Source organism: Mobula birostris, chromosome 1, assembly GCF_030028105.1.
Source record: "Mobula birostris isolate sMobBir1 chromosome 1, sMobBir1.hap1, whole genome shotgun sequence".
Classification (NCBI taxonomy): domain Eukaryota; kingdom Metazoa; phylum Chordata; class Chondrichthyes; order Myliobatiformes; family Myliobatidae; genus Mobula; species Mobula birostris.
The window spans coordinates 75,613,738-75,637,024 of record NC_092370.1 but is presented as its reverse complement, the minus strand read 5'-3'; the positions used below and the strand labels follow the sequence as shown (position 1 = coordinate 75,637,024).

Genomic DNA, 23,287 nt, shown 5'->3' with positions numbered 1-23,287 from the left:
CACTTACTTGTTGCAGGCGCGCCCCTCAACATTCGCTCTGCACTGGCAGGTCCCTTTTGTGATACTGCAGGTAAGATTAACAGACCCTCCAATGTCACATCCGCAGCCTGCCGGGAGAGTAACAGTGAGGGGCAAATCATTACATTTGAACCATAGTCAGGGAGTACAATTCAGTTACATATGTATATAAATTACATGTTGTCCAATCTCATGTATACAGCATCTATGGAAAGTATTCACCACCACAACCCCGGAAGTTTTCATGTTTTGTTTTAAACACTGAATCACAGCGGATTTAATTTGGCTTTTTTTGACCCTGATCAAAAGAAAAAGACTCTTTTGTGTCAAAGTGAAAACAGATCTCTACAAAGTTATCTAAATTAATTACAAGTATAAAATACTTAAGTATTCTCTCCTTTTAATATAACACACCAAATCATCGCTGGTGCAGCCAATTCGTTTTAGAACTCACATAATCAGTTAAATGGAGATCACCTGTCTGCAGTCAAGGTGTTTCAATTGATTGCAGTAAAAATACACATGAATCTGGAAGGTCCAACTGCTGATGAGTCAGTATCCTGCCAAAAACTACACTATGAAGACAAAAGAACACTCCGAGCAACTCCATGAAAAGGTTATTGAAAAGCACAAGTCGAGTCAGGAGAAGGATACAAGAAAATTTCCAAGTGACTGAATATCCTTTGTAGTACAGTTAAGTCAATCATCAAGAAATGGAAAGAATGTGGCACAGCTGTAAATCTGCCCAGAGCAGGCCATCCTCAAATAGTGAGTGATCGTGCAGGAAGGGGCCCTATGAAACCTCTGGCGGAGTTACAAGCTTCAGTGGCTGAGATGTGAGAGACTGCGCGTACAACAACTGTTGCCAGGGTGCTTCACCAGTTGCAGGTTTATGAGAGAGTGGCAAAGAGAAAGCCACTGTGGAATAAAAACTCACATGAAATCTCAACTTGCGTTTGCCAGAAGGCACATGGGAGACTCTGAAGTCAGCTGGAAGAACGTTCTATGATTTGGTGAAACCAGAACTGAGCTTTTTAGCCATCAGACTAAATGCTATATTTGGCGTAAGCCAAACACTGCACATCATCAAAAACACACCATCCCTACCATGAAGAATAGTGGTGGCTGCATCATGTTGTGAGGATACTTCACTGCAGCAGGCCCTGGAAGGCTTGTGAAGGTAGAGGGTAAAATGAATGCAGCAAAATACTGGAAAATCCTGGAGGAAAACTTGATGTAGTCAGCAAGTGAATTGTGACATGGGAGAGATTTGTTTCCCAGCAAGACAATGACCCCAAGCATAAAGCCAAAGCTACACAGGAATGGCTTAAAAACAACAAAGTTAATGTCCTGGTGTGGCTAAGTCAGAGTCCAGACCTCAATCTAACTGAGAATTTATAGCTGGACTTGAAAAGGGCTGTTCACTCACGATCTCCATGTAATCTGACAGAGCTGGAGCAGTTTTGTCAAGAAGAATGGGGGAAGATTGCAGTGTCTAGATGTTCAAAGCTGATAGAGACCTATCCACACAGACTCAAGGCTGTAACTGCTGCCAGAGGTGGATCTACTAAATACTGGCTTGAAGGGGATGAGTAATTGTGCAATTATTTTGTTTAATAATTGTAATAAATTTAGATCAATTTGTAGAATTTTTTTCACTTTAACACGAAAGAGTCTTTTCTGTTGACAAGTGTCTAAAAAGCCAAATCCCCTGTGATTCAATGTTGGCTTGCCTGCAGAAGGCAGAGAGTGGTGGTGGAGGGAGTACATTCAGATTGAAGGATTGTGACTAGTGGTGCCCCACAAGGATCTGTTCTGGGTCCTGTACTTTTCGTGATTTTTATTAACGACCTGGATGTGGGGGTAGAAGGGTGGGCTGGCAAGTCTGCAGACGACACCAAGGTTGGTGGTGTTGTAGATAGTGTAGAGGATTGTCAAAGATTGCAGAGAGACATTGATAGGATGCAGGAGTGGGCTGAGAAGTGGCAGATGGAGTTCAACCCGGAGAAGTGTGAGGTGGTACACTTTGGAAGGACAAACTCCAAGGCAGAGTACAAAGTAAATGGCAGAATACTTGATAGTGTGGAGAAGCAGAGGGATCTCGGGGTACATGTCCACAGATCCTTGAAAGTTAAGAAAGCTTATGGGGTGTTAGCTTTCATAAGCCGAGGGATAGAGTTTAAGAGTCATGATGTAATGATGCAGCTCTATAAAACTCTGGTTAGGCCACACTTGGAGTATTGTGTCCATTTCTGGTCACCTCACTACAGGAAGGATTTGGAAGCATTGGAAAGGGTACAGAGGAGATTTACCAGGATGCTGCCTGGTTTAGAAAGTATGCATTATGATCAGAGATTAAGGGAGCTAGGGCTTTACTCTTTGGAGACAAGGAGGATGAGAGGAGACATGATAGAGGTGTACAAGATAGTAAGAGGAACAGATAGAGTGGATAGCCAGCGCCTCTTCCCCAGGGCACCACTGCTCAATACAAGAGGACATGGCTTTAAGGTAAGGGGTGGGAAGTTCAAGGGGGATATTAGAGGAAGGTTTTTTACTCAGAGAGTTGTTGGTGCGTGGAATGCACTGCCTGAGGCAGTGGTGGAGGCAGATACACTAGTGAAGTTTAAGAGACTACTAGACAGGTATATAGAGGAAGTTAAGGTGGGGGCTTATATGGGAGGCAGGGTTTGAGGGTTGGCACAACTGAAGGGCCTGTACTGTGCTGTACTATTCTATGTTCTATGTGAAACAATAAAACACAAAAACTTCCAAAGGGGATGAATACTGTTTTTTAGGCACTATGTATATGTATGTGTGTATATATACACATCCTGCAGATGCTGGAAATCTGAACTGAAGAAAGGAAATGCAGCCCAACACTCAGCGGGTCAGATGGCATATTGAGAGAGAGAAACTAGGTTTGAGTTTTTTCAGGTCAAAGATGCTTTACCAGAATTGGGGAAAAATAAACTGAACGTGCTTGAATCTTGGTTAATTATTTACATTTCAGCAATTCCACTTTGCTTTACATGCTACCCATGCAGATCATTTCATCACATCAGTGCATCGAGGTAGTACAGGGAAAATAGTAACAGAACACAGAATAAAGTGTTACAGTTATAGAGACAGTGCAGTGAAAGTAGATAATAAGGTGCAATGTCATAATGAGGTAGATTGTGAGGTCAAGAGTTCATATTATTTTACTAGAGGACAATTCAATAGTCATAACATCAGAATAGAAGCCATCCTTGAGCTTGCTGGTTCATATGTTCAGGCTTTTGTATCTTCTGCCCAATGGGAGGAGAAGAGAGAACGTCCAAGGTTGGTGAGGTCTTTGATTGTGTTAGCTGCCTTACGAAGGCAGTGAGAAGTGTGGGCAGAGTCCATGGAGGAGAGGCTGGCTTCCATGTTGTACTGAGCTGCGCCCATAATCTTCTGCAGTTTCTGAGTCTGATCCTGATATTAGTCAAGGCATTACAGATAACTCCTCTATGCTTCACTGATCCAGGGTTTCTGGCTTCTATCTGAGAAGCAAGCAGCATCTTCGCTTAATATCTCATCAGGGAAATCAAGGAGGGGTGATAAATCCTGGCCTTGCAGGCAATAGCCAACCACTGAAAATGGATTTTAGAAATATCAAATTTTACATTGTTTAAATCAAATTCATCCGAGAACTTGGTTGTTGAGAATGTGTCACGGTGGGTGAACATGGTGGAGGGGCAGGGAACATATTGTTGGAGTGAGCACAATCCTGCCTGATGGCCTGGTCTCCCTGGTACTTGGTTGGAGGTTGAGTCTTTCACAGTCCCGGGGAAAAAGACTGTGTGCATTCTCTCTACCTATGCCTCTCATGGTTTTGTACACTCTATGAGGTCACTTCTCAGCTTCCCACTCTCCAAGGAATAAAGTCCTAGCCTGCCTAACCCCTTCCTCCAACCTAGTACCTCAAGTTCCAGCAACATCCTCATAAATCTACTCTGCACTCTCTCCAGCTTACTGACATACTCCTAAAGCAAGGAGACCAAAACTGAACACAACACTCCAAATGTGGCCTCACCAACGTCTTGTACAACTGCTGAAATATTTCAAACCATCTAAAGAAGTAAAAATCTAGAACAATACCTGTAATTTCAAAACAGTCATAAACACTTAAACTACTTTAATTAAATTAAACTTTACTTATACACCACATCTTGGGAATTTAGAACACAGAACATTGCAGAAGAGTATCAGGTCCTTTGGCACATCATGTTGCGTCAAACTGATGGTAAAATGGTACACAAGTCTTTCATTATACGTCAGTAAGTGAGACAATAAAAAAAAAATTTACAAGTTAGCACCTGTTATTGGTCTTGGCTTTCATCACTCACCTTGGCAACCAAAGTAGTTCTTCTCTTCTAAGTTGTAGTGTCCTTCCACGCACCAGTCACACAACTCCCCACACACGTTGGATTTACAGTAACATCTGCCATCACCCTGAAACATTAATATCATGGTTTCAATGTGAGACAGGGCCCCACCCCATGCACAGACACCCCTCCAGCAAACTCACCTGGTGGCACTCTGCGATCCCACTAACTGCACCGCTCACCACACAGCCACATTCTGCAACAAGAAGGAAAAGGACAACTGGATTAGGATCATCACTGATCCACTCCTATACATGAAATAAGACAGAAGCTGCTCGGCCCATCGAGTCCATACCCAGACTCTCCCCATAGTGATTGAATCTATTCCAACCTCCTGACATGGAGGTGGATCTGCACCCGCACCATTTCAATGCAAAAGATCATTATATCCCACTTGCCATTACATTCTGTTTGGGGAGCAGGCTCCTGATTCACGTCTTCATGTGTCCATGTCTGTATCCTGCTGAAGATTCTCTGCGTACTCCTCATAACCCACATCACCTGCCAGCTTTGTACAGCAGCAAGCTTGAATACAGTATGTTACAATTGGTTCCCTCATCTGAACCACTGATATAAAGTGGTGAAGTTATACAGACCTCTGTAGCTTCTCACTTGTCACATAGCCCCAACATGGAAATGACCCATTTATCCCTGCCCTCTTTTCTATCCGCTAATCAGTTTCCAGTCCATATCAGGATTTAACCCACAGTACTGTGCATTCTAATCTTCTGTGACATCTAGTCAAAGACCCACTTAATCTCCAAACACATCAACAACGTCCCACATGGTAGACTGGTCCGGTAGGTGAGACCACAAGGGATCCACAATGAGCTAATCAGATGGATACAAAACTGGCTTGGTGGCTGGTGCAGAGGGTGGTAGTGGGGGGTTGTTTTTCAGATTGGAAATCTGTGACTTGTGGTGTGCTGCAGGGAATGGTGTTGGACCCACTGTTGTTTGTTACATAGATGAACAATTTGTAGGTGACATGATTAGTAAGTGTGCAGATGACACCAAAGTTGGTGGTGTGGTGGACAAATGTCTAAGGCCACAGCAGGATCTAGATCAACTGGGAATGAACACAAAGTTATGGCATTTGGAAGTTAACTCAGACAAGTGTGAAGGGTTCATTTTGGGAAGTTAAACCAGGGAAGGGCATACACAGTGGATGAGGGTTCCCTGGGGAGTTTTCTACAGGAAAGAGACCAGCTGCATAATTGTCTGGTTTGGGAATTGCAAGCCACCTGACTGAAAGACCCTACAAAGGATTGCAAGGACTGCTGAGAGGATCATCGGGGTCTCTCTTCCACACATCGTGGACATTTATCAGGAGCACTGTGTACACAGGGCCCTTAGCATCGTCACAGATCCCTTCCAGCCATGCCACAATCTCTTTGCCCCCCTACCACCAGGCAGGAGGTACGGCAGTATTAGGGCAAGAGCTGTTAGGATGGGATACAGCTTGATACCCCAGGCCAGGAAACAACCACCCAGGTCTTATCACTTAAGAAGCACCAGTTTACTTTTACTTTTTGACTTGTGTCATAAATGCACCTATGCTAAATATCAATCTTGTGGAATATATTTTATTACCCGTTAATTTATTTGTGGTAATATTACTTTCTGTGTTGTGTGTGAGTTATATGTACTATGTTGTGAACTTTGGACCTTAGGAACATTGTTTTATTTGACCGTATACATGTATAGCACATGTTAAACCTGACTTTGAACTTGAACTTAGGGGTACACGTACATACTTCCCAAAAAGTGTCGACACAGATAGACAAGTGGTGACGAAGGTATATGGCATGTTTGTGTGAATCGGCCAAGGCAAGAGTTGTGATGTTATGTTACAGCTGTACAGACCATTCTTGGAGTATTGTATGCAGTTCTGATCACCATACTATGGGAAGAATGTGATTAAACTGGAAAGAGGGCATGAAAAGTTCACAAGGATGGAGGGCTTGAGTTACAAGGAGAATTAATAGGCTAGGACTACTGTCTGGAGGGAAGGAGGCTGAGGGATTATTTTACAGAGGTTTATAAACTAATGAAGGGCATAAAAATAGTGGATGGTCAGTCTTTTCCCCAGGCTAGGGAAGTGTTAAACCAGAAGCATAGGTTTAAGGTGAAAGGGGAAAGATTTAAAGGGGATCTGAGGGAAGGATTTTAAACACAGCTGGTGGTGGATATATGTGGCCCCTGCCCATCCTCCACACGAGTCATCTGTTGTCGGCCCCCAACCAACACATATTCCACTCTCCCCTCCTACCCCTCCTCACAGTCCCCCACCCTGCTCTCATGACTATACCCCTTCCCCACACAAAACCACAACGGTGGGCTTCACAGCTCTACAGGTGAGAAGACAGCTGAAACGTCTCAACCTGAGCAAAGCTGCAGGACCGGATGGTGTCAGTACCAGGGTGCTCAAAGCCTCTGCCCCTCAGCTATGTGGAGTACTTCGCCATGTATTCAACCTGAGCCTGAGGCTCCGGAGGGTTCCTGTATTGTGGAAGACGTCCTGTCTCGTCCTTGTGCCGAAGACGCCGTGCCCTAGCAGCCTCAATGACTACAGACCGGTGGCATTGACCTCCCGCATCATGAAGACCCTGGAGAGACTTGTTCTGGAGCTGCTCCGGCCTACGGTCAGGCCACACTTAGATCCCCTCCAGTTCGCCTACCAGCCCCGACTAGGATTTGAGGATGCCATCGTCTTCCTGCTGAATCGTGTCTACGCCCATCTGGACAAGCCAGCGAGCACTGTGAGGGTCATGTTTTTTGACTTCTCCAGTGCGTTCAACACCATCCGCCCTGCTCTGCTGGGGGAGAAGCTGACAACGATGCAGGTGGATGCTTTCCTGCTGTCATGGATTCTTGATTACCTGACTGGCAGACCACAGTACGTGTGCTTGCAACACTGTGTGTCCGACAGAGTGATCAGCAACACTGGGGCTCCACAGGGGACTGTCTTGTCTCCCTTTCTCTTCACCATTTACACCTCGGACTTCAACTATTGCACAGAGTCTTGTCATCTTCAGAAGTTTTCTGATGACTCTGCCATAGTTGGATGCATCAGCAAGGGAGATGAGGCTGAGTACAGGGCTACGGTAGGAAACTTTGTCACATGGTGTGAGCAGAATTATCTGCAGCTTAATGTAAAAAAGACTAAGGAGCTGGTGGTTGACCTGAGGAGAGCTAAGGTACCGGTGACCCCTGTTTCCATGCAGGGGGTCAGTGTGGACATGGCGAAGGATTACAAATACCTGGGGATACGAATTGACAATAAACTGAACTGGCCAAAGAACACTGAGGCTGTCTACAAGAAGGGTCAGAGCTGTCTCTATTTCCTGAGGAGACTGAGGTCCTTTAACATCTGCTGGACGATGCTGAGGATGTTCTACGAGTCTGTGGTGGCCAATGCTATCATGTTTGCTGTTGTGTGCTGGGGCAGCAGGCTGAGGGTAGCAGACACTAACAGAATCAACAAACTCATTCGTAAGGCCAGTGATGTTGTGGGAATGGAACTGGACTCTCTCACGGTGGTGTCTGAAAAGAGAATGCTGTCTAAGTTGCATGCCATCTTGGTCAATGTCTCCCATCCACTACATAATGTACTGGGTGGGCACAGGAGTACATTCAGCCAGAGACTCATTCCACTGAGATTCAGAACTGAGCATCATAGGAAGTCATTACTGCCTGTGGCCATCAAACTTTACAACTCCTCCCTTGGAGGGTCAGACATCCTGAGCCAATAGGCTGGTCCTGGACTTATTTCATAATTTACTGGCATAATTTACATATTACTATTTAACTATTTATGGTTCTATTACTATTTATTATTTATGGTGCAACTGTAACGAAAACCAATTTCCCCCAGGATCAATAAAGTATGACTATGAACGTACTGCCAGATGAATTGGTAGAGGTGGACACAATTACAATGTTTAAAAAAAACATTAAATAGGAAAGGGACATGGGCCAATTGTAGGCAAGTAGCACTCGCTCAGGAAAACACATTAGTCAACATGGATGACATCATAGCATATAACTCAATTATTCTGCTTCACTATTATCTGTTCTTCTGGTTACAATCCTAAAACCGAAAGAGAATCATCATACATGATCACCCTTTCATAAATCCACGTGGACTCTGCCTAATACTTTTACAATTATATCATTGCTCTGGTTGGGTATTTGTCAAGGAAGAAGCGGAGAGCTTTAAGACCTTCTTAATAGGGGAATAGAAGTGAAAAGGACCTGGATATCCATGGTACATGGTTAAAATTAGATGGTCAAGGTCAGGAGATTGAAAGTTGTTGAGGAGATCGAGAGCTTATGAATTGTCGTGGATGTAGGTGGGAAGGGATTGAACCAAAGGGGATAGATAGCAATCAAAGTACCAGTTATTCACAAGATTATTATCGTGATGGATTTCATGAGACCCATTAAAAGCCAGTGGTTCAGTCTTATCACCATTCACAAATTAAAGGAATTAATACAACGGAGTATATCATGCCTGGTTTTGGTGACACTAAGGTATCACAGATTAGCAGAACCATTGCCTGAACAGTCTACAGTACCTGAGTGGAAAGGAGAGGGGTAACTTACCAACACAGTTATCAGGACCACCTTCACCTGGCTTCCAGTAGAGTGCTTTACACCTCTCACACTTTGTGTCCCCGAAATTTGGTAAGCATTGGCAGGAAGCCTGTTTAACAGCAAATTTGTCCAAGTATAAATGGTGTTCACACAAAATGGATTTTGCTTTTTGAAAGCCAGTTTTCTTTGGCTTAGTTTTAAATAACTCTTTTATACTTAAGTTGATGTTGTTCTTTACATGTTGGGAAAGTGGCTTTATGCTGTAGTTGACACAGTTTAACAGAATGTACCCGTAACAGAATGCCTCCACTCCATGGAGTCTGTCTTTACTTCTTGCTGCCAACATAAACAAAGACCCCACCTGCCCAGACATTCTCTCTTTTCCCCCTCCCATCCAGTAGAAGATATACAAGGCTGAAAGCACGTACCACCAGGCTCAAGTGTAGGATTTATCTCACTGTTATAAGAACAGTCCCCCTGGTGTATTAAGATGGACTCTTGACCTCACAATTTACCTCGCCATGGACTTGTATTTTATTGTCTGCCTGCACTGCACTTTCTCTTTAACTGTAACACTTCGTTCTGCGTTTTGTTGTTTTCCATTTTACTAACTCAATGTGCTGTTATGATGAAAAGATCTGTATGGATGTCATGCAAAACAAAGCTTTTCCCTGAACCTTCGTACCTGTGACAAAAAAACACGTCAGTTTACCATTTTAAGTTTAGAACATCAGTGTTAAGGGTGGGAATTGAACATTTTTCAGAAGGTTCTGCCATTTAACCCCTCCATGAGCCCTACCTTCATACAGCTGCTGGTAAGCAAAGATATAGCGTATCTCAGCTTTCCTCTCTCCACAGATGCTGCACGGCTTTTTGAGTACTTCCAGCCCTCTGATTTATTTCATATATCCAGCACATGACTGTTCCGACATTTTGGATTTCCTTCTCTACCCTTTAGTTACATCACTCCAGGCACATTAACTATTGGACAACAGAAACTAAAATGTCACTTGGGCAACATGAGTCTTCACTGACCCCAGAGGCTTTCTCTGTTCTACCTACCCCTTCCACACTCTTCAGCAAAACACCTTTGTTTTCCCACTTTTCCAGTTCTGATGAAGATTCTTTGACTGAAAGCATTAGTTTTAGAATGTAGAACAGCACAGGAGCACGATATCTGTGCCAATCACAATGTCAATTTAAATGAATCCCATCTGCCTACTCATGATCCATATTTCTCCATGCCCTGCCTGTTCATGTGTCTATCTAAATGCCTCTTAATCCTATCTGCTTCCATCACCATCCCTGGCAGTGCATTCCAGGCCTCCACTGCTCACTGTATTAAAAATTCGCTTCATAATCTCCTTTAAACTTCCCCCCTCAAAATTACTATAGTATATGAACTCTCATACGTCTTTAACTTAGCTGAAGGCCATTCAGTCCATAGTGCTTTTGCTAACTCTCAGACCCTCACTGTGAGTCCCATCCCTCACCGATTTCCCTACAACTTATTCGTTTTGGTGGCAGGTATAACCCGCATAAACCAGGACCTTCAACAGGGGCTTGTTTGGGAGCTGGAGGGGTAATGATCTGCAGAGTTACAGAGGACTGGTAAGGGATGGGGCTCCCTGACAAGGAGTCAATGTGGATTTGATGTGCTGAATGGTCTTCCTCTGCATTATGACTTGCACTAGTATTTGCACCTCGGCTGTGTTCATGAAGGATATTCCTAAGAGCATTTTCACTATTAATCCTCGGACAAGTTCCACTTACAATCATCAACACCACTGCTAGTGCTCACTATTTCATCTTTACGCATTGATTCCCATCCAGCTGGATCTCAGCCATACCATAAATTGATGAACAGAAAGACCCTGGAGAGCCGTAACCACTGGCAACACCCCAGGACTGGGAAGATTTTGTTTTGAAGCGCAGTAACTAAAGTGGTGCCAAAGGATAGTGTAAAACCATGCCTGTGAAAGAAAAACCTCAAGGCGTACTTACAGTAAGTGCCGCAGGAGAATGACTCATTGTCCCAGGTGACCGGCAGTCAGTCACTGAAAGAAACACCAGATATTAGGGGGAAAAAAATGTTTAGTACCCTTGTTCAGACATCCAGCAAACTGTGTTGTGGCATAACCTCACAATCTTAGAGCCCTGGGAAGGACAGTCACCCTTTGAATCACCATCTGAACAAACAAAGGCTGCATTTCTCCTCGCATACCCACTTCATAAGAACATCAGCTCATTGTCCTATATAATCATGGCTGTCCTACCCTAGGGCTCTTCTCTTCTGTGCCAGTGCCTCACAACCCTCTCATCCCTTGATCTCTTAATAATATACCTCTCTCCTCTTTAAATACCTCAATCGTCCAGTGTCCACAACATTCCAGGGCTGAGAATTCCAGATATTCAATCCCTTTGCAGAAAGGAATTTCCATGTACCTCAGATCTCACTAATCTTGTAACCACACTATCATGTTTGAGACTCTTCCAAAATGGAAAACGTCCACCCCATCATGTCCAGAAGGATCTTAGGGTCATTGAGTTGTACAGCACAGAAACAGGCCGTTCAGCCCAACACATCCTTGCTGACCAAGGTGCAAATCTCAGCTAAATCAGATTTGCCTGTGTTCGCCCCCTCTAAACCTTTTCTATCTCCATTCCTAAATAAATGTCCAATAAACATTGTAATTACACCTGCCTCTACCACATCCCCTGGCACCATGTTCCATATATCCACCACTCTGTGTGAAAATCCTCCCCCTCAGGTCCTTTTTAAACTTTACCCCTCTCATCTTAAACCCGAGCCTCCGTTTTAGATCTCTCCACCCTGGGAAAGAGACTGCGACCATTCACCCCATCTGTACCTCTCGCTCCTCAGCCTCATTTGCTTCAAGGAGAATGATCTCAGCCAGCTTCCTCATGGCTCAATACCTCCTGCCCTGCTAACATAATCAGGAATCTTGTACAGTTCAACAATATCATCACTCATTCTTCTCATCTTTCTCAGCCCTTTCTGGCCCCACCAACAAAGACCCATCAAACTCAGATTTAACACTTCCAAGCAGTCCCATGAGTTACTTGGGGAGAGAGCAATGGATTTGCACTGTGAAGAGGGGTGCCTTTACATCACCAGCCATTGTCTCGGCTCATATTTTACTGTATTCATTCCTATCCCCATTTCCCACAGAGTAAGTTTCCCTCCCTCAACACAAACATCTGCTTCAACCAGCTCAGTGGTACTGCTCTCTCATTTACTACAGGTGCCAAGAGTCAGCGAGCAATGCAGCCCAGTGGGTCCACACTATCCACAGTGCCCACCCAGCTAGTGCCAATGGGTCCATGCTATCCAGAGTACCCACCCAGCTAGTCTCAGTAAGTCCATGTATCCAGTGCCCACTCAGCCCAGAGTCCATTCTATCCACAGTGCCCACCCAGCTAGTCCCAATGAGTCCACACCAACCACAGTGCCCACCCACCTAGTGCCAGTGAGTCCATTCTATCCACAGTGCCCACTCAGCTAGTCCCAATGAGTCTATGCTATCCACAGTGTCCACCCAGCTGGTCCCAATGAGTCCATACCATCAACAGTGCCCACCCTGCTAGTCCCAAGGGTCATGCCATCCACAGTGCCCACCCAGCACAATGTCCATGCCATCCAGTGCCCACCCAGCTAGTGCCAATGAGTCCCATGCCATCCACAGTGCCCACCCAGCTAGTCCCAATGAGTCCATGTATCCACAGTGCCCACTCAGCTGGTCCCAATGTCCAGTGTTCAGCTCATTTCCCTTAAAGTCTTGCCCCTCCATGTACCTGTCAAAGTGCTTCTTAAGTGATACTATTTTACCTGGCTTAATCACTTCCTCTAGTAGCTCATTCCATGTACTCACCACCCTCTATGAAAAGGTTGCCTCTTGAGTCTCTTTTAAATCTCTCCCTTCTCATCCTAAGTCAGCGCCCCCTAGTTTTGGTCTTCCTTCTCCTCACCCATCTAGAACTGGGACATTTCTACCATGGGAAGAAGATGGCTATCACTGCCTCTCCTAATTTTACAAACTTCTATCCCGTCCCCCCTCAACCTCTGACACCCGAGAAAACAACCCAAGGCATCTCATCGTGGACAACAGCAATGAGAGAAGCTCTCTTACCTTGACAACAGGGGAAGACGTTGGTGCTGGAGACACAGATACCACAACGCTGTCCCGTGAAGTGTGGTTGACATCTACACTGCCCAGTGGTCTGGTCACATGCAGAATCATAGGAACCTTCAGAAGAGCACTGGCAAGCTGTAAACAACGAAAGAATAGTTAGTGTGTTAACTGCAAAAGGAAACTAATCATTTTCACCTCAGGTTTCACAGTGAGGCACAGCCTCCGGTGGTATAAGCAACATATACAGTAATGAGTTGGAAGAACTTGTGAGAAGTGAACAGTCTATGTTTCGGGTCCAAACCCCTCATCAGAAGTGGAAAGTGGGGAGATAGCTGGTATAAAGCAGTTGGGTGGAGGAGTGGAGCAACAGCTACACAGACAAAATGTCAGATGAACTCAGCAAATCAGGCAGCATCTATGGAGGGGAATAAGCAGTCGATATTTCAAGCAGCATCTCTTCATCAGAACTGCAAAGGAAAGGGACAGAAGTCAGAATAAGAAGGGGAGAGGGGAAAAGAGGAAGGAATACTAGTTGGCAAGTGATAGGTGAGCCCAGGTGAAAGGGTAGGTGGGTGAGCTGGGTCACCACAGATGCTGCCTGACTTGCTTTGTGTATGTTGCTCAAGATTTCCAGCATCTGCAGAATCTCCTGTGTTTATGATGTGAAGCAAAACTGGTGGTCTGTTCTATCTGATGATATGAACTGGGAGTAGAGGCCCAAAAGGAAAAATCCTCACATGGCCCCCATTATGTTGGGTTTGCTTGTGAGGGAGTCAGGAATCCAGGGCTGGGAAAATAGGAATTTCAAAGTGCTATAGCAACGCTGTAGTTAGCACATCTCAAATCAGGCCTGTGGATACATCACTCATGAGGGAGGCTCACACAGGTTTATGCTCCCTCTTCAGAGCAGACACCTCTAGGCATACTACCCCAAGATCTCTGAGTAACCAGCAGTGGGCAATATATAATGTATGCAGAGTACTGTGTGCAGTCCTTGTTACCATACCAAAGGAAGGATAGGGAGGCTACAGAAAAGATTCACAAGGACATTCCCAGGACTGGAGTTCTTGAGTTATAAGGAGAAATCAGATGTGCTGGGATTTGGAGCAAATGAGGTTGACTTTAAACAGATTTATAAAATCATGTGGGGCATAGAGTATATTTTTATTTTACTCTTTATTTGTTTAGGGATACAGCACGCATAGGCCCTTCCAGCGCAATGAGCCACACCGCCCAGCAGCCCACCGATTTAAAACTATCCTAATCACAGGACAATTTACAACCTACTAACCGGTACATCTTTGGACTGTGGCAGGAAATTGGAGAAACTCGAGGAAACCCACGTGGTTCACAAAGAGACCATATAAGCTCCTTATGGACGGCACCGGAATTGAACTCCCAACTCCAGAATGCCCCAGGCCATAATGGCGTTGCCCTAACCACTATGCTACCATGGCGCCCAGGTTAGGGAAGCATCAAACTAGAGGGCACAGGTTTAAGGTGAGCGGGGAAAAGATCTAAAAGGGACCTGAAGGATAACATTTTCACGCAGAGGGTGGTAGGTATGTGGAACAAGCTACCAGAGGAATTGGTCAAGGCAGGTACATTAACAACAACGAAGGAGGCTGAGGGAGGACCTCATAAAGGTTTATGAAATCATGAGGGGCATAGATAAAATGAATGGTTACTACCTTTTCCCCAGGGTAGGAACGTCTAACACGGGAAGGCATAGGATTAATTAAGGTGATTAATTAAGGAACAATTTAAAGGGGATTTGAGGGGCAAGTTTGTCACATAGAGGGTTGGTTGACAATATTGAATGAGCTACCAGAGGAAATAGGAGAGGTGGGTATAAAAACAACATTTAAAATACATTGGGGCAGGAAATTTTTAAAGGTTTATATACCAAACACAGGCAAATGGAACTCTCAGGTCCCCTTTAAACCTTTCCCCTCTCAACTTAAATGATGCCATCTGGCTTTAGACTCTCCTACCCTGGGAAAAGGACTGTGACCAATCACATATCAAAGCCCCTCATGATTTTATAACCCATGATAAAGTCACCCCTCAACCTCTTTCACCCAAGGGAAAACAGTCCCAGGCTGTCCAGTCTCTCCTTATAACTCAATCCCTCCTATCCTGGCAACCTCCTCACTGGTCTTTTCTGCACTTTTCCAGCTTAAACTGCAGAATCTGCTTCTAAACTCTGGCTGGTTATCTTGAAAATAACTAAAAAGATTATTATTGACCACTCTGAAACAACCCTTTTAGTCACAGATCTTCCACTGGAGGCTGTGTTTTAGTGTACAACATACAGGATTTGCTTTGATACTGGAGTGATTCTGACAGGCTGCATCACTGTCTGGTATGGGGGTGGAGAGCTACTGCACAGGACTGAAAGAAACTGCAGAGGGTTGTAAATTTTGTCAGCTCCATCTTGGGTACTAGCCCAGTTTCTGTCTTTGCACAATTTTTAATCTATTCAATATATGTATACTGTAATTGATTGATTTATCATTTTTCTTCTTCTATATTATGTATTGCATTGAACTGCTGCTGCTAAGTTAACAAATTTCTCTATACATGCCAGTGATAATAAACCTGATTCTGACTCTGCTCAGAAAAGTCAAATCTGCCCACTGAACGAAACACTCACCCAGTTTTAAAGAAGCCGCACTGCAACCTTAGTCAACAATTGAGGAAGTTATATTGAGATTCAGGAAGTTATGTTGCATCTTTGTAAAGCTCTGGTGAGGCTTTATCTGGAGTACTGCATTCATTTCTAGTCACCCCACTGTCGGAAGGATGTGGAGGCATTGGAGAGGATGCAGAAGAGGTTTACCAGAATGCTGCCTGGATTAGAGGGTAGATGCTCTAAGGAGAGGTTGGACAAACTTAGGTTGTTTTCTCTGGAGAGGCAAAGGCTGAAGGGAGATGTGACAGAGGTTTATAAGATTATGAGAAACACAGAAAGAGTAGATACTCGGCATCTTTTTCCTAATACTTGAGGTCATGCTTTTAAGGTGAGAGAGGGAATATTCAAGGGAGGTATTCAGAGCAAACTTTATTACAGAGAGTGGTGGATCCCGGGAATGCATTGCCTGGGGTGGTAGAGCCAAATACAATAGAGGCCTTTGAGAAGCTCTGGAATAGGCAGGTGAATGCACAGGAAATGGAGGGATATGGACATTGTGCAGGCAGAAGAGATTAGGTTAGTTAGATGTTTAATTACTAGTTTAATGAGTCTGGCACAACATTGTAGGCTGAAGGGCTTGTTCCCATGTTTTATGTACTAGTTAGTCATGCTGTGAAGGGAGGTAGCAGCAACACACTTACGTGAACAGCTGGGGTGGCCGTAGTAACCGTCTGCGCACTGGCTACAGGTTGGTCCCATATAGTTTGGATGGCACTGACATCGTCCAGCAGCATCACAGTTGTTGTTTACCGATCCCACAGGGTCGCAGGAACAGGCTGCAAATCAGTCATCGGCACAGTGAGCAACAAGGGAAGATGCCGGCGCAGACATTATAGCAAAGACACGATCGAGCTGCAGAGGGCGCGGAAGAGACTTCCAATAATGTTGCCTGAATTGGAGAGCCTGAGTCACAGGGAGAGGTTGTCCATGCTGGATCTTTATTTCATGGAACAGAGAATGAGGGGTGATCTCAAAGAAGCTTATAAAACCATGGGTGCACAGTCAAAGTCTTTCCCCCAATGTTTGGGAATGTAAAACTAGAGGGCACAGGTGCAAGATAAGAGGGGAGAGATATAAAGACCTGAGAGCTAACTTTACGTGCAGCAAAGTGAATACCTGGAATGAACTGCCAGATGAAGTGGTCAAGACGGGTCCAAATGCAACATTTCAGAGGTGTTTGGACAGGTATGTGGAGGGAAAGCATGTGGAAGGTTATGGGCTGAACATGGGCAACTGGCACGAACCACCTGGTCAGAAGGGTGTTTCCATTTGTGACTCTATGACTCTCTATAATAACACCTTCTTTGACAGCTACAACTCCAAAAACTCTCACCATGCTCCACACCATTCCGGACCTGGCATCCCATTGGATAGACCCCCCCCCATCTACTATCCTATACATTCATTTCCTGTACAATCTCCACTGTGGTTATCTGACAACAAACCATGACATGGGTGTGACTTTGCAGTTGCATTCCTGTGCCAACATGCAAAGGTCTGAACTGGGAGACATGTATTTGAATCCCCTTGTACTTAAATTCAAGCTAGACTGAGTGTTGGTGATGGTGTAACTATTGGATTATTTTAAAGCCCTGCCTGATTTAGGGAAGGAAATCCACAGTCATTACCCTGACTCAGTATGTCAGTAAACATCTCGACAGTGCATGGCAACAAGACAAAGACAAAAAAAGTCAGCAACATCAGAGATCGTACCTAACGAAAAAAATCTTAAGCTCAAATTTCAGGGGAAAGTACACAGTTAATGTCAGGATCCATGTTGTATCTCGGGGTGGAAATGCGTAACCCCTTGAAAGTGGCCACACAGCTAGGTAGGATGGGAAAGAAGGCGTACGGCAACGATTGCCTTCATTGGTAGGGATATTGCGCCTGGTAGTCATGTGGAAGCTGTATAAAATTTTGGATAAGCAGCTTTTCAAGTACTGTGTACAGTTCAGGTCACTATTACATGGAGGATCTGGGTCTTTGGGGAGCATGCAGGATACTGCCTAGACTAGAGGAGCTGAGGTGTCAGGAGCGGTTGGACACACCTGGGTTATTTTCTCTGGAGTGTGAATGCTGAGGGGGAGACCTGACAGAAGTTTATTAAGACCTGACATAAGTTACTTGTATTAGATTATGAGAGGCATAGGTAGGGTAAATAGATTTTTCCCAGGTAGAAATGTCAAATACCAGAGGACATGGATTTAAGGTGAGGGGGGAAAAGTTTAACAGAGATGTGCGGGACAAGTATTTTACACAGAGAGTGGTGGGTGCCTGGAACAGGCTGCCAGGTGTAGTGGTGGTTGCAGATACAACAGTGGTGTTTATGAGGCTTTTAGACAGAGACATGAATGTGCAGGGAATTGAGGGATGTGGATCATGTACAGGCAGAAGAGATTTGATTTAATTTGCCTTTATTTCAGCATTGATATTGTGGGCTGTAGTGTTCTATATTCTGTCCTAACTCAACAGAAGGCCCATGGCAATACTTCCTCTTGGTAACACAAACCCCAACTTGGAAGTGCATCGCTGGTCCTTCATCGATACTGGGTCTAAACCCTGAGGTTCCTCCCCAATGTCACCATGAAGGGCTGCAGGGGTTGAAGAAGGCAGATCACCCCCACCACCTCGGGGCAGTTCAGGATACAGTGAGTGCTGGTTTTGTCAGTGAGCTCAAAATCCAAAGGTGTCAGGTGGGGCTCAAGAAGCAACACTTTGGTCTTTGAGTTTAATTCTCTGTACCAGTGTTAGAGTCAGCATCCCTCTGTCGGACAATAACCAGAGAACCCTTACCCCACCTACCCCGTCACTTTTAGGGAGGTACGTAATTGATCTCTTTACTCATCAACGCTGGTAAGGATCCAGCTATTTGGTATCTCTCTTTGCACTGGATCTCCCCAATGCAACACCTCACACTTGCCCCGATTAAACTCCATCTGCCACTTTTCCATTGGCAAATGCTCAACATCTTAGTGTCAGAGGTCGAAGCCCCTGGGTCGGCATGTCCAGATGTCGGAGGGCCTGATGTCTATGAGTCCAGGGCAGGACCTGGAGGTGGCCTGTCCTGGGGTTGGAGGCCGATCTGTATGTGTGAGCAGGTGGGTGGGTGGTGGGAGGAAGAAGAGAGGCTCGCTTTGCTGCTGTTGTTTTGTTTTGTTCTGCTGAATATTTTGGGCATGCTGTGTTGGCAACGGAATGTGGGGCCACACTTGCGGGCTGGCCCCAACACATCCTGAGTTGGTTGTTAACACAACAACACAATATTTCACTGCGTGTTTCAATGTACATGTGATAAATAAATGAACCTGAATCCTCACCAACACAATCGGCCAACAAGGGAGTTGTCCTACCTTCCTGATCAACTTTAACCCCTCCATGTCCATAATTGGTGGACTTCCGCAGGGACCTGTGCTGGCACCTCTACTGTTTGTGATGTAATAAATGACCTGAATGAAAATGTAGATGGGGACCGGAGGTGAGTAAATTTGTGGATGATACCAAGATTGGTGGAGTTGTAGATAATGTAGAAGACTGGCAAAGAATACAGTGTGATGTAGATCAGTTGCAGAAATGGGCAGAGAAATAGCAAATGGCGATTAACCCAGATAAATGTGAGGTGTTGTGCCTTGGTCGGGCAAATTCAAGGAGACAGTACACCGTTAAGGGCAAGATCTGAAACAGTGTTGCTGAGCAGACAGACCTTGGGATCCAAGCTCACAGCTCCTTGGAAGTGGCTGCACAGGACAATAGGGTGGTTAAGAAGGCTTATGGAATTGCTTGCTTTTGTTAGTCAAGGCATTGAGTTAAAAAGTCAGGAGGTTATGTTGCAACATTATGAAACTCTGGTTAGGTCACATCTGGAGTAGTGCATACTGTTCTGGTCACCCTGCTATAGGAAGGATTTTGAGGCTTAGGGAGAGGGTGCAGAAGAAGTTCACCAGGATGATGTCTGGGTTAAAGGAAATGTGCTATCTCGAGAGGCTGGATAAACTTGGGTTGTTTTCTCTGGAGCAGCCGAGGCTGAGGGGAGATCTGACAGAGGTTTACAAGATTAGGAGAGGCAAAGATAGAGTAGACAGAGAGTATCTGTTTCCCAGGGTTGAAATGTCTAATACCGGGGGCATGCATAGAAGGTAAGAGGGGTAGGTTCAAGGGGGATGTGAGGGGTAAGTTTTTCACTCAGAGAGTCATGGATGCCTAGAATGTGCTGCCTGTTGTGGTGGTCGAGGCAAATACATTAGAGGCGTTTGGATAGGCACATGGATGCAAGGAAGATGGAGGGATGTGGACATGGTGTAGGTAGGAGGGATTAGTGTTTGGGTGTTTTTGATTTTTTTTTTAGCTTGTTCAGCACAGCACTGTGGGCCAAATGGCCTGTTCCTGTGCTGCACTGTTGATGCTCTATGTTCTACATGTGGCACCAAACCCAAGATCTGGTCATTGTCAGATCACAGGGAGCGTGCTGTGCACTTCCAATTTACAGCAGCAGACGCAATTCCAACTGTATTTTTGCCGGCCCCTGATGTTTGCAGCACGTGGAGGCTGGAAGATGCCAGAGGAACTCTGAGTCAGGCAGCATCTGTGGAGGGAAATGGGGCAGAACCCAAAACATTAACCATCCATCTCCCCTTACAGGTGTTGCCTGACCCACCAACTTCCTCCAGGAGTCTGTATGTTGCTCCAGGTTCCAGAATCCAGTCTCTTTTGTCTCCTGAGTGTGCAAGGGCTGTGTTATGAAAGCAAACCTTTGTTTAAACTTCACTAAACATTGACAAACAATGCGGACCATCCTGTAGATATGAACGAGGCCTGTGTGTGACAGGATACAACTCTGATTCCAGGCGATCACAAGATGTATCAATGCCAGTTCCTACCTCGGCAGTAGGGGAAGGAGTGATAACCCACTTGACAGTGGTTGCACTGAGGGCCCCCGAACTCTGCTCGACAGAGGCACTTCCCGAGGTCATCGCACACCCGAGGCAGAGTTCCAAACCCACTACAGAGACAGGCTGCAGAACGAGAGTCACATCACACATTGGTCAGTAAACGGGCAGCAGTGGAATGTGTACACGTGACAGGAGAGACTAAGTTAATGGATTAGCAGTCAGAATGCTGAACCATTGATCTACAAACCACTGTTCAAATCCCACTAACACAACCTCTACTCTCACCCTAATGCTCACCCCTCGCCAACTTATCCAGATACACCATGGAGAGCCTCCTGTCCTGATGCATTTCAGCTTGGAATGGCAGCTTTTCCACCCAGGAGCACAAGAAACTGCAGAGAGTTATAGATACAGCTCAGTACACCCACGGGAACCAGCATCCCCTCTACGGACTCTATCTATTCTCACTGTCTCAGTAAAGCAGTCAACATAATCAAAGATCCCACCCACCCCACTGGGTGGTCACTATATGGAACGAGCTGCCAGAGAAGGTGGTTGACACAGGTACAATAACAACATTTAAAAGGTACTTGGACAGGTACATAGATAAGAAAGTTTCAGCGGGATATGGGCCCAACGTGAGCAAATAGGACTTGCTTAGATGTGAACCATGGTTGGCATGGCAAAGGCCCTGTTTCTGTGCTGTATTACTCAATGAGTAAGTTATTTAAATGTGAAGCTGTCACAGCCACAGATTCGGCAGCGCAGTAGATACGGCAATTGCACTCGTGAATTTGCACGTCAGCTAATTATTCTTTAATCGTTATAGTATTTAACTCCATACTTGTCATTGTAGTGCTTGTCGAGACTTGGACAGAGCGCAGCAATGCTTCGCTGCCTGTTTGCTTTCAGCCTTCCCTGAGAAACTGGACTTTCGAGTCTACTGATTCTGAAGTCTAGTGGTATTTGTTTAATGTTTAGATGTTCTTTTCAGCCGCACTGTAGGCTTCGTTTCCCATTTGAGAGTTTTAGTTAACGGCCCTATTTGGCCTAGCATTTATTGCTTATTTTCCCTTTAACACTGTTTACATTATAGTTTGTGAACTATCAACCTGCTTCAGTGGCTCTCACTCCGCACTTGGGACATGTCTGCACTGGGTAACAGAAGTGTTAACTCGATTCCTTTCTTGACAGATAATACCTGGATTGAACACTTCAAGCACTTTCCTTTCTTATTTCAGATTTCCAGCATCTATCTGCAGTTTGTTCAATTTTCACTGTTTTTTTCCCCCTTGCCCTGAGGATCTCCTGTTACAGAACAATTGGGTCCACTATTCAGCAATGTGAACCATGGAGGGCACTGCCACTGTAAAAACAGAGGCCCTTGAGCCCACAGAGTTCCTACTGGCTGACCACAATAGTGTAGTGGTTAGCACAACACTTACAGCACCTGTGATCACCGATTGCGGTTCAGTCTGCACCGCTGTCTGTAGAGTTTGTATGTTCTCCCCTCTGGGTGCTCTAGTTTCCTGCCACAACCCAAAGATGAATAGTTAGGGTTGGTGAGTTGTAGGCTTACAATGTTGGTGGCAGAAGCATGGCAACACTTGCGATTGCCCCCCGGCACATCTCGGACTGTGATGGCCATTGACACAAACAACACATTTCACTGTTTGTTTCAATGTATATGTGACAAATAAAGTTAATCTTTGATCTTTATTCCATCCCTTTTCAATGGCACTAACATCTGCAAGTGGCAGCTGAACTGAGTGGAAACAAATCCCTGCAGTGGGCTTTGACACAGTTAAGCTCAAGATCAAGTTTACTTTCATGGGCACATACCATATGACAGTTCACTTTCTGCAGCAGGAGCACAATACATTGCAAATATGGTAAACATCAATTAACATAAACATTAGTTAAAATAAATTATACTTAACCTTTATCATAAAATACACAAAATTAGACAAAGGCACTAATGCAAATTAAGAAGTACAAGATCAATAGAGTCTGTGGTAAAATTGGGGCTTTCCAGGTCAGTTCAAGAATTGGAAGAGAATTTGGAACTGGTGTATTATTAACACAAGAGGTCTGCAGACACTGGAAATCCAAACCAACACACACAAAATGCTGGGGGAGCTCGGCAGATCAGGCTGCATCTATGAAAATGAATAAACAGTTGATGTTTTGGGCCGAGACCCTTCTTCAGGACTGAAAAGGAAGAGCAGAGATGCCACAATAAAAGGTTGGGAGAGGGGAAGGAGGGAAGGAGGACTAGCTGGAAGATGATACATGAAACTAGGTGGGTGGGAAAGGTCAAGGGCTGAAGAAGGAGGAATATAATAGGAGAGGAGCGTAAACCATGGGAGAAAGAAAGGAACCGGGGCTCCAGGGGTAGGTCATAGGCAGGTGAGGGGAAGAGGTAAGTGTTCAGAGAGGAGAATAGAAGCAGAAGGAAAGGGAAAAGAAAGAAAAAAAAATATTTTTACCAGAAGGAGGAATTGGTCTTCATGCCATCAGGTTGGA

At 45.0% G+C, this 23,287-nt stretch overlaps 1 protein-coding gene across 2 annotated transcripts in view; it reads right to left on the bottom strand.

The window, feature by feature from the left end:
* Positions 1 to 23,287, bottom strand: part of LOC140197350 (laminin subunit alpha-3-like) — a 320,231-nt gene that overhangs the window by 185,255 nt on the left and 111,689 nt on the right. The window contains exons 14-21 of one of the 2 annotated variants that reach the window (XM_072257303.1): positions 20,750 to 20,884; positions 16,517 to 16,651; positions 13,178 to 13,315; positions 11,031 to 11,083; positions 9,036 to 9,135; positions 4,571 to 4,623; positions 4,389 to 4,494; positions 8 to 107 (exon numbers count right to left, since the gene is read on the bottom strand). In XM_072257303.1, coding sequence (XP_072113404.1) covers positions 8 to 107; positions 4,389 to 4,494; positions 4,571 to 4,623; positions 9,036 to 9,135; positions 11,031 to 11,083; positions 13,178 to 13,315; positions 16,517 to 16,651; positions 20,750 to 20,884 — 820 coding nt within the window. The remainder of the gene's footprint in view (positions 1 to 7; positions 108 to 4,388; positions 4,495 to 4,570; positions 4,624 to 9,035; positions 9,136 to 11,030; positions 11,084 to 13,177; positions 13,316 to 16,516; positions 16,652 to 20,749; positions 20,885 to 23,287) is intronic. The other variant, XM_072257312.1, reaches the window with a different exon arrangement.